The sequence below is a fragment of the Numida meleagris genome, chromosome 5, assembly GCF_002078875.1.
Source record: "Numida meleagris isolate 19003 breed g44 Domestic line chromosome 5, NumMel1.0, whole genome shotgun sequence".
NCBI classification, from domain to species: Eukaryota; Metazoa; Chordata; class Aves; order Galliformes; family Numididae; genus Numida; species Numida meleagris.
In genome coordinates, this window is record NC_034413.1 from 16,447,314 (window position 1) to 16,459,566 (window position 12,253).

Genomic DNA, 12,253 nt, shown 5'->3' on the forward strand with positions numbered 1-12,253 from the left:
CTTTTCCCCTTTCCCCTTTTCCCGGGGCGTGGGCCCTTGGGTCCCCCGTCCCCTTTGTCACGGAATCGGGCCTAACGCCCGTAAACCGTTGACATCAATACATTGACTGTCTGGTGACTTCTCCAAGTAGTTACTTTTATTGATCCTCTAGGCTATTCATAGACGGGAACCTTTTCTTAATACTCATCTGTTTTAAAATGTATATCCTATCAGGTGCTAGGTGGAACTTAGGAAGGCCTTTGTTTGCATCTGGAGGAGAGGTTTCAGCAGCCAAAAAACTAAGTGAACACTTGAGCTGAGTGCATCACTTTTCTAGTTCAGCACGCTGACTTTGTTTGGTGCCTATGCTTTCAGGACATGCCTCTCTGAAACCGCATGCAGAGGTGTTAAAGTAAGCTTTTACAGAAACTCTCATACTGTTGTGCCAAATTCACGTGACTTGTCTTCCTTTTGCCTGGGAGATCAGTCTAACAGCTGGGATAGAAAGTCCAATCAGAAGGTAGTTACCAATAAGCAGGTTTCTACCCCTGCAGTGCAGTGCCTGTTTTCTGTCAGGTGGTGGTGGTGTGTGCTGCTCCATGTGCTGCTGCCTCGTGGCCAGGCCTCCAGGGCAGGCCTGCAGGGGTGACCACCACTGCCTGCCATCAGCCTGGTTTGGCTTCTCAAGGATGAAGGCAAAGCCCCTTGTCTCTACTCCTCTGCCATATGTGGAGTTGGGCTGAGGGAGCGGGTGGGTGCCCTGTTTGTTGAGCTGGACTGAGAACATCCATTTGTGGAAGACTTGGAACCAGGCAGGGAGTCAGGGTCTGGAGGCCCTGGCAGCTCTGAGGCAGCCAGCTCCAGGAAACTCAATGGCACCAGGCTTTCAGCCCCACGTGCAGTTGTGCATGTGGAGGACAGATGCGAGCGGTGCTTGCAGCATGAGGAAGTCAGTGGGGAAGTGGCTGGTTGTTCTCTCCTCTCTGATGGGAGGTACTGTGACTCAGCAGTGATGAGCAGCATAGTGCCAGCACTGAGCAAGCAGCCAATGCCTGGATACACCCACTCGCATCTCAGCACACTCTGCCCCACCATGGCACCAAGACAGCTCCTTCCTCCTAATCTGCCCTCGCCTGTTGTCTGGCCACTCACCATGCCTGCTGGGGCGCAGCTGACATCCTGCTTTTGGCACCCAAATCTCCCACTTCAGAGCCATGAAGCAGCAGTTGGGGTTTTTGGAGAATAAGACCCCAAGCCACAGTAATGAAGATTGAAGATTACCACAGCCCTGCTGCATCCCTAACTTGTCTACAAACCTCTCTTGGGCATGGCAGAGGAACTGAATGATGCTGGCAAAGAACAGGATGTGCACTATGAAAGAAAACGTACAGAGAATCACATAGGAAATGGGATAAAATGAAAGAAGGAAACCTCTTTCTAAATGACTACTGTCAGTACAATTTAGTAGAGTTGCTTTTAGGGTTTACTGAACCACTGCAATCACAGTGCGTGCATGGACACTCTTCCCTCAAGCAAAACTCAGTCCTGCAGTTTTATACAGACAAACTAAGCTGATGGAGTGGGGAGAGACAGAAATGTGATTTTTTTGATGGAAGCCCTCCACTGTCACTTGCAGAGATGAACTTCCTGGTACGCTTACAAGAAGTGGGGATCACTTCTCAGAAACTGACTTTAAGCAGCACCCAACACCTACATAGCTTCTGCTTGCAGGGGCTCCATACAGTGCCTTCCTGCATAAGGAATAGTGAGAAAACTTTGAGAATTTTAGCTTTCAAAGTAACACCTTAATTTTTAAAACCTTTTTTCCTCCTGGTTTTGCACCCTCTTAAAATCATTTCACTTGCTCTGTAAGTGTTGGACTGTTGTTTAGCATTCAGAGCACAGCTTAATTCCTTTCCTTGCTGCTGCTGAGCAGTGAGTGCTGCTAGCAGAAAGGAAGTGTTTTAGGGGGTTTCAGAGAGGCAGGGGTGATAGGTGCTTTTTCATAATGTGTAAGTTCAACTGGAGGCTATGTGTTTTCAGTCTAAAATGACTCACAAATGCTTTGTTCTACCCTTCTCATCCTAAACAAAAAAACAGTTCTCACATCTAAAGATTGACTGAACTGAGCAGTCAGCAGGTGTACAAGCAATCAGGGATATCTGATCTTAACAGGTTCTAGAAGAATTATTGCATAGGCCCCAATTTGTTGGTTTTACTCTTTTTTGATTGCATAGGGATTTGAGAGACCTTTCTATCTTCTCCCTCTCCTCTAAGCCTTCACTCCTACAGCATCCTCCAAAATCCTTTCAGCAACCAGCATGAGAGGTAGAAAACCTGTCTCCACTGTATTCCTAAGGCAGTGACACAAGAGTTATAGTTCCCTTGAAAACTTGTGATTTTGTAACTCTCAGTCCTCAGATTATTCCTGTATCCAAGTGTTCTTCATAATGGGTCAACTTCCTTGACTGGAAAACTTTCAGCAGACACACCTTGTGGGGCTGGAAGATCACTCTGGAAGTGCATGAATCTGTTATTTGCATACAGGCCTTTTTAAAGCATTACGGTATTTCACCCTCTAAGTAAAAATCCGTTGCTGCTTTTTTCTGTTATAATACCTTTGATCTTTAGTGAGCCCCTCTTCCCATTCCTAAACCATAGATGCCTATAGATGAGAGGGCTGATGCTTTCAGAAGTTGGTGACTGTTTTCCTTCCACGTTTAATACATGGGGTAACATGCATGAGGTCATCAGGGGCTTTCTAAGTGTTAAAAAAGAAAGAGGGGGAGGGAGGATTTGAGGATTTTCTTTTTTTTTTTTTTTTTTTTCTTTTTGCTAATAAAAATCTTAGCTCATTTTTTTTTTAAATTTGCTTCTGTTATTTCTTTGACTTTCTAGAGTTAGCTCCATTTTAGTACAGTTTTCCATGTAGGTAGTCTCACTTATGCAAACCCTTTCAAGACAGCGTTTTCAAAGTAAGGAATTATATACTGCTTGTTACAAGTATTCTCTGCCTCGGTTCTCTTAGTACGACAAAAATTACTGCTTCCAGTATTTCCAGTATCAGTTTTTCCCTATCTCTTTTTTTCCCACTAATGCGGAAGTTGGTAGTTAGCACCAAAGCAGGCACTGAAAATAGTATTTCTTCATGTTCTAAATTCTTCTACGAGGAGGACTAAGAAAGCAGTTTTATTTTCTGAGGCCTAGCAATGGGAGTTGGTATTTCCCTACAAATAGAAGCATCCCGACCTCCTGAAATCTTAAGTGAGATGCACGTGTTCAACACCTACGACAGCAAAAACCCTCAGTTACTGCTGTGTCTTAAAATAGCTGCCCAAATTCAATATTTGGAATTTTTCCCCTTCTCCTCCAGAGCTGGAGCGCTTATACTTTTAGTTGAGTCCTGGGTCACCCCACGACTTTATGGCTGCTTATATGCATGCATTTACACGTTCATATTGGTCCTGTGCAAAACAAGAAAGAGGGGTCAGCACAGCCACGTGGGACTGTTTTCAAAGGCGTATCTTCTAACCTCCCAGAAGACCACCTGCTTTGTAAACAATCATATCAAATCGTTACAAAATATTTAGATAACATTTCACAAGATGGCCTATTCCTCTAGAGCGCATCTCTGAATAATATGTGGTTTTGTGGGTTGTTTTACAGGGTGAAGTTAGATGTTTTCTAGCCATGTGGGTCATTGCTATTTTGCATTAATATCCTTGCAACTGTTTTTACTTTAGCACAACAGCGAGTTGCTTGCAAAACTGAGATTTAATTCAACAAACTCCTTTCACATTCTGGTTTAATCAAGTTAGAAGGTCAAATATTGTCAGGCTTACTGATTTATAAGTAGTGGAACCACATGCTAATAAAAACATATATCTTTTTTTAATAGAATGCATGTAGGAGTGCTGCAGTCTAAGGGCTACCAAATTTGGAAACAATTGGAAAGTAAGAATAGGAATGATCTTTCTACTCCGTAAGCTGTGCGGTAAGAGAATGTACTTTTTAAATCTTTATTTATGTTGTGAATAATTCTAAGACGCTAAGCTAGGCTGACATTTCTGCCACTCGTTTGCTGCCTCTACAGCAAAAGATAATACACACTTCATTGGCAGCTCCTTGTATTTAACTACGCTTTGTGCAAGGGTGTGGGCAAAACCTTTCAAATCACCCTATCAATCCCTTTAAGTTGTTTACTACCTGTTGTATAATAAATCATACCTGCATGGTTTCTAACTTAACACCTGCCAAACGCAAGGTAACTCATATTCAGTGGAAGCACAACCACAGTAGGAAGAGATTCTGAGTGGGAATCCCACCGCGTTCTGAGGGGCAAGGGCCTGGCTGGGGCAGTGACGTGTGCCATGTCCACAGGGCTGGGCAGATGCAGCTCTGCCATGGCACAGGGCTCGCTGTCCCGCGCCGGCCCCTTGCTGTCCCCCCGCTGGGCACAGCTGCAGTCGGAGTGGAGCAGTCTCCCCGGCCCTCGGATCTAACGGCCCTGTGCTTGAGGCTGCCCGCGTTGCAGACGCTGAACCACCTCCTTGTGGCATAATGAATGTGCAGGTACCTTTATCGACGGTAATAAATATGGACGGGTGATCCATGCCCTGAGGGTACCGAGAGCTGTACTCTGCACGGAGCAACGATTCACGCAAGAAAGAAAGGCCCTGCCCCGCTTCCAGTACGTGCCGCAGCTCACGGCGCTGCATTCGACGTCTCCAGCTTTTCCGGGCTTACCGCTTGTCGCGGCCCGAAGCTCCTCTGCCGCAGCAGTTCTCCCTGCGCTCCCGGCCCGGCCCGACACAGCCCGCCGTGCCCCCGCACCGTGACGGTACGCGCCCCGCCGCGGGCAGCAGCCCCACCGGCACCCGTCCCCTCCTTCCCACCGCTGTTCCTCAGCGCCCGCCGCGGTGGCTATAGCACAGCGACGAGTCTGAACTTGAATTCATTTCATGACTTCCCGAAGAAAATAGAACAAGTTTGGTTGGTTGTTTTTTTTTGCGGCCGGGCAGCGCTTTCGGCACCGCTACCGCAGCGCCGCCCCACGTCCCGTCCCGGGCACCCCCGCACCCCGCGTCCCGGCGGCACTTACGAGAAGTAGATGGAAGAGTCCCCCAGCCATGTCCCCGCGCAGCGCCGTCCCGCACCAGCCTGAAAAGCGAAAGCCGCTGGGCTCCTCCCATGTTGATAAACATTGCTTCAGCCCGCCCCGGCCCGGCCCCTCGGGCAACGCCGGCACCGCGCGGGTGTGATGGCCCGGCTGCCGCCCCCCGGAGCCAGCCCTGGGTAGCGGCTATGCTGTGCTCTCGCTGTGTGGTATTGGTAGGGGCATCTTGGGGCAGGGTGTTCTGAATCCCTAAGTGTGCAGCAGGCGTTTGGACCAAGTTAAGTGCATTCTAGCGTTCTTGCGCTGTCTCGCTGGAAGGATTTCTGCGACTTCAAAGCTATTTTTAGTAACTTTCTGTTTTTCCTACGGATTTACAGTGTTTCAAAGTTCCTACATAACAGTGGCCTCCTCAGCAGCATTAAGATTAACGTGACAGTAACCATTACCAACACATCTTTTTATCTTTGGGTTGATGCCGCTGTCTTCAGAAGGTTGTAATTGAGCTGGCGTTTTCATTTTAAGCTTCATTTTTCAGCAGGTTATGACTCACTTCTTCGGATTTCTACTGGTTTGGCTCCTAGCTGCCAAGCTTGCAGATAACTGAGTTCAGTGTATCATAAAAAACTAGCTGCTGTTTTAAATATTTCAGATTTTTGACCACTTCCGGACAAAACAAATTGCAGCAGTGACGCAGTTTTTGGAGGTGCTGCCTCTGGAGTATCCTGTAGCAATCGGCTCTTTTCCTTCCCACTGGCAGTATGGAGAGAAACTGGAGGGGAACACCCCTCCGTGGTGCGGTACCTGTGCGATGTGCCTGTCATACCTACAGGCCAAACCCAAACTGGTGTGCACTCAGGGCTGTTTATTTTAGCGGAAGTTTGCGTAAGGGTGGAGAGGTTACTGCAAACACCATTGCCTGGTTCTGCAGACAGTGCTGCAGCAGAAAGCTCAGTAGGGTTATTTCCAAATTCATCACTTACGGGATTGTGGTTTGTCCCGTAAACAAAACCTAACGTGACTGGGCCCTCGCTAGGCATTGCTTAGCATTTAACAACACTTAGGTATTTCCCTTGCCCCAGTTACTGCATATCTTCCAGTAATGTAAAGAGTGTCTATTGGGTGTAAGTGGTTTGCATTCCTCCCTGCCCCCCAGGAGGTGTAGCTGAGTGCATGAGTAGATCAGTTTTGCGGTGGAGTGTTTTTTCGTGGTAGTTAACTCTAAGAGATCTTTCAGAAGCTACCACTTTCATGTGAAAACAAGAGTGGCTGCCCATGACTTGGAGTTGTACCTTGTAGCTGGTAACTGTAGCTGTTTGAGGTTTCCTTATATAATAGATACAAACGAAGAGAAAGCAATGTGTTTGGAGGATTTTTGTTTGTTGTTTGGTTATTCTGAGGTGATGCTGATGAAAGCACGGCTCTGCTGTGCCCAACTTTGCACTCTTCTTTGGGTTGTGGCAGCACTTTTGGGCTGGCAGATGTGGCAGCTTTGACCGTATTCTTTACTTATCCACCATCTAAGGTTTAATTCATATGTCAGCTGAGTTATGTGCAAAAGTATGAGATCATAGAATGGCTTGGGTTGGAAGGGACCTCAAAGGTCATCAGGTTCCAACCTCTTGCCATGGGCAGGGTTGTCAAGCACTAGATCAGGCCCAGGGCCCCATCCAACCTGACCTTGAACACCTCCTGGAATGGGGCATCCACAGCTTCTCTGGGCAACCTGTGCCAGCACCTCATCACCCTCTTAGTGAAAAGTTTCCCCTGACACCTAACCTAAATCTCCCCTACATTAGTTTGAAACCATTACCCCTTGTCCTATCATTATCTACCTATGTAAAAAATAGATTTCCTTTCTGTTTATAATGTCCTTTTAAATACTGGAAGGCCATAATGAGGTCTCCTTGGAGCCTTTTCATCTCCAGATGGAACAAGTCTATCTTCCTCAGTCTGTCTTTATAGGAGAGGTTCTCCAGCCCTCTGAGCATTTTGATAGCCCTCCTCCGGACTCCCTCCAAAAGCTCAACATCCTTCCTGTGCTGGAGGTCCCAGGCCTGGATGCAATATTCCAGGTGGTGCCTCATGAGAGCAAAGTAGAGGGTGACAATCACGCCCCTCACCCTGCTGGCCACTCCTTTTCTGATGCAGCCCAGGATACAGATGGCCTATGGGCTGCAAGCACACTGTGCTGGCTTGAGTTCAGTTTTTCATCCACCAAGACCTTCCTGACCAGGCTGCACTCAAGGAGTTCTTCTTCCAGTCTGTACTCATGTCTGGGATTGCCCTGACCCAAGTTCAACACCTTGCACTTCACTTTGTTGAACCTCATAAAGTTCCCATGGGCTCACCTTTTGGGTTTATTAAGGTCCCTTTGGATGGCTGCATTATTCTTCTTACCAGCAGATGTCCTTGCATGTTTCTTAATATGCAAAGTGGGATCAGACTTCAGAGGGATCCAGCTCCACGAACAGTTATCACTTAGCAACCTGACTTTTTAGCTTCTTTGCAATTCTACCTTTAAAAATGTAAGGTTTTGAGTCTGAGGTGAAGCTGTTGACCTACTCACTGTGCTGTTTCGATTTATGTATGGAGTTGTTGTTCCATGCTCACGTATGGGCTCTGATCATAAAAAAAAATTAAAAATAGATGCAAAAATGCCTTAGGAATGAGTTTAAACATATTACTGTAGTGTTCTGGCTTTGGGAATTTATATTCAAGCCTTAACTGGCATCAAACTGTTTCTCCCTCATCCAGAAGCCTACTTGAACATATTAAAACTGACTCCATCAGGGTATTATGACATTATGAACTGCTAAATTTTGAGAAGGCCATCATAATTTGTCTCTTAGGTGAAGAAAAGATGTCAAGGTGAAATAAACACAAACCAGGGGTCTGTGCATTGTGTTGGTCTGAACTTCAAAATGTCGAATCCACATTTGTGTTCCAGGGGAAAAAAATGTAACCTCTGACTTGCTTTCTACCACTTTGTTCTTTGTTAGGTTGTTACACATTTTTTTTTTCTAATTACCATATACTGTTGGTGTTTTTTTTTTTTAAATACTCAATTTAATTTTGGTTTTTGTGTACTGGTGATTATTTAAAAATTCTTTTGTGCTAAAATTGGGCAATTTAGATTAACGTAGTAAGACTTATCCTTTGATAAGGATTCTCCTTTGACCTATAATGCACATTAGAAGATTGTTGCACAGAAGACTTACACTTGGAGTACCTTAGTAAACTAAATGTAGGATCTCTAGAAACTGAGAATGGTAATGAACTCCTCTATACAATTGTCTTCCTCTTAACTTTGCATTTTCTTGTTTTGTGTATGTTGACTTATAACCTTATTTTTCTGTAGAGAATTAATTTGCCCTGAAATGCAATTTAGGAAAAACAACAGTTGTATTTAGACAACTTGATTTGGCTGAAAAGGGAGGAAAATGTGAGAGAATATCAGAAATGATCTTCAGTGACTCCAAGCATTGGCTTTTATGTTGCAGTGTGGTTCAGCCTGTTTCTGAAAACACAGAGTTGCTCTTCACCCTTTCTAAAGTGCTGCTGATAACCACTTTGGTTAGTGGTATAGTGAAAGGATTGTGATCAGATGATGTGGTAGCAAAGTCTTCTGCAGGCCCAAACACTCTGTCGGTATGACAAAATAGAAATGGGAAAGCAGTGTGTCATCAGAGAAGTTTGCAAACTCTACTTATTCCTGTGTTGTTCTGTAAGGCTGTTGCTGTGTGGTGTTAATCAAACAGACTGGGAAGTTCTGGCATGTTCCTATCAGAAGAAATAGTAGTTGGATAATCAGGCATGCAGAGCCATAGATGATGGTGTATTTAAAAATAAAAAAGGGGGATGGGGAAGGGAGTTAATGTAAAACTTTCACTGGTGATAGAAGTATCAGCAGTAGGACTGCTGGAATGGAGGATATAGATGATGTCTGAACCCAGGTGAGATCCAGGATTGCATCTGTGTTTAACTAAAGGCCTCTCAGTGGGAGCATCTCAGGAGCCTCCCTTTCTCTGGTCTCTGTGTGTGTGTGGTTGATGTAACAAAAAGGGGGAAAATGACACTTGTTACAAGTCGCTTGTCCCTTTAGCAGTTCTCTTCTAGAGGGGATGAATAAGAACTGGGAACTGTCCCTGATGCTGAAAGCTAAAATGGATGTGTACCCTTAGTCCCTCAGTTCAGCTTCTTGACACCACTCCTGCTCCATGCTTTTGTTCAGCAGGCCTGGTTTGATGACGTCAATGCATTCTTCACAGCAGGAAAAAAAATCATTTTTCAAACAAACCGAGCATTTCTTTAGACTGGAAAAGCAAATTGGCTGGATGCCTGGTAGCTCTCACAGCCAATCACTATAACCTTACCATAAATGTAGATGTATTTCTATCTTGGGGTTGATCATTGATTTTATTTTAGCCATGGGACTGTCCCGTCCCAGTCGTTTGTGTGTACGCTCTACGACTGTGAGTGCTGAGATCCTGAAAGCTGCACTTTTAGTGAATATTTTGCACATCTCACTGGCTCACTTAAAATTTGACTTTGTGACCAGATATATTGTAAATCATCTCTATGAAATCTTTTGCAGACCTCTGTCTTTATCCAGAGCTTGCAGCTGGCATCTTAGCTTCAGTGGCTTGCTGGTAGGCATTTTTCTCTTAGTTGTTTTTTGAGGATAGTATTACTGAGACCATGCTTTCTCCTTGCAAAGCTTAGTGTAAAGAAAATGCTAACTATCAAATGTGTAACAGATGAACTGTAAAAGCTATAGTGATAACACACGAAGCAGTCTAGATGTCCTTCAGGAGGTGAGTGAGGAAGTACTTAAGCCTTTTCCCTATGGGCACTGCCCGGGCATGATTTGGTCTGTAAGCTGTGTTACAGTTCCCTACAGCTGTGAATAAAATCCAAGGCTGAATCCTAGCAGAGGCGATGAAAGAGGAATATCTGTAGATAAATGTCTGGAGTTAAAAGATAAATGTGAGTAAAAGGAGGTCTTTAGTTTTGCTTTTAACTGTTGGTCTGAAGGTGGAAGTAACTGGCACAGCAGGTGGCTTAATTTCAGGTAGTAAGTGACATGAAACCAGCCACAGTTTGGGGAAAAGCATTTTCTTAATATGTTTAAAGTTAACTAAGATTTTATTAAAGGTGATGGTAGAGAGGAGAAACTAAAGGAAACATCTTGAAAGATCTTAGCATGCTGTCCTTGATCACAGCTTCTAAACCTGTAACAAATACTGTGCCTCTGTGATTTAGGACCTCCAGTCAGCTTTGTTCTGTCATGCTCCCATCTCTGGGATATCATCTGACAAGTGAGATTAGCACATGAGATAACGCAATGCCTGGTGGCTGATGCTCTCAACTCTCTTGTGTTTTTAATATCACTTAACCTCTAAAATTCTTTGAGGGGGGAGGGACAGTGAAGTGGAAAATTTTATCCCTCCCACTAGCATCTCAGATGCAGTTTGCCATCCTCTGCAACATCAAACATTCTTCAGAGTGAGAACAGGATGCAGTGTTCTCACTCTGAATGTTTGTCTCCAGGCACTGCTGTGCACTTATTCACTAGGGTTTGAGCTTCAGGGAGATGATTAAGAGCAAAATGTTGGTAAACTGGAGTTGTGGCAGGGGCAGATTTGGACCTGGTGGGCTATCACCATTCCCTCCTCTCACCCTCACACCCACACCCACCACACATCTGCACAAACAGGCCTGGGCAGATCACACAACAACAGGGATGAGTCATATCTCCTCTGCTCAGCTGCACAACCTCCTCAGAGCGAAGCTTTTGTGAGCGTGAAGCAGATGAAAGGAGTACGTACAGACTAATTTCTATTTCTATGAAAAAGCAGTTGATTGTTTTCTGTCAGTGCTCTCATCAGCAATTAAATGATGGGTTTAGAAGCCTGTCTCCAGGGGTGGCCGTAACACCAAATGCCAACAGTAATGTTGGCATTTGATGAAGCAGTCTGTTTAGTTCCCAGATAGGATGTTCATGATACTTTTCAGCTGACTCATTTCTCATATACATACTTCTTTGAAGCCAAGCATTTCCGAAGCGGCGTTCTTTCCACTCTGCATGGGATCTGCCTCTCTCCTGCTGCCACCAGGCTCTGTCTCCTGCAGGAATGGATGCAATGAAGGACCTGGAGAGGAACAAGCAGAAGGGTTTTCTGCTCTCACTGAGTCACTTCGATGAGCCATATGTGAGATCAGTGGTCATTTTGATGTTGTCTTGAGTGAAGCTAAGATTTTACCACATGTGCACAAAGCGGATGTCAAGATGCGTTGTGTCGGTAACAGGGGACTTCCCTCCCTCTGCAGGGCAGGGCTGGCTCCCTTCTCCCTCAGCCTCACAGAGGGGCAGCTGCTGTGCCCTGCGCGTCACATGTGGCAGAGCCTGGACCATCCTGGCCCGGTGTGTTGAAGGGCTTTTATGAGGAGGAGCGTGTCCTTGGCTCTCCCAGCCACAGCTCCACTATTCCTGAGTGACCTGGTTCAAAACCCAATGTGTTGTTTTCTTATTAGAGGGCCTACTTGTAAAACAGGATCTGGCAAAACGGTCTGCCAAAGAATGACTATAAATTATTAAAAATCAAACAAATAGGGAAGGTTTAGCTTCATGGAAACAACAGCTTGTATTGTGTAAGCAGAGAAAAAGAAAACAGATGTTAAGTCCTTTTTCCCAAGTGGTGGTGTCCCCCCACTCTCCCTGCAGCCCTTGTTTCTGAGGAGGCCAGGCTGTTTGCAGTGGAAGTGGTGCTGAGTTTCTAATGCTGCCACTACTATCTTGATGCTGTTTTATTTATATACTGTTCAGAAAGGGAAACATGTTTGTGCAGCAGACCTGCTAATTACATAATTTTCTCCTTTTGTTAAGCAATGTGTTCATGCTGTGTAATGCAGACTAACCAGAGTGCAAAGGAACAATTTATGTTGTGTTGAAGAGGTATGAGCATTTGGCCTTGTCAGTGAATTCCCAGAGACAGCTAAGTACAATACAGGATGTGACAGACTCTAATTAGGACGCTGAAAGATGTGTTTGTAGTTCTGGTATCCTCCTGCAAAAGCTATCCAGGCATTTTCAGATGCCTGGACAGCAGTGTTTTGCAGCAGTGAAAGGAGTTACTAAGTCTATCCAAGGAGTTACTA

At 45.2% G+C, this 12,253-nt stretch overlaps 1 protein-coding gene across 2 annotated transcripts in view; it reads right to left on the bottom strand.

Annotated features, from left to right (window-relative positions):
• FAS (Fas cell surface death receptor) overlaps nt 1-5,186 on the bottom strand; it is an 18,211-nt gene extending 13,025 nt beyond the window's left edge. For both annotated transcript variants that reach the window (XM_021400493.1, XM_021400494.1), the window contains exon 1: nt 5,081-5,186. In XM_021400493.1, coding sequence (XP_021256168.1) covers nt 5,081-5,110 — 30 coding nt within the window. In that variant the 5' untranslated portion in view covers nt 5,111-5,186. The remainder of the gene's footprint in view (nt 1-5,080) is intronic.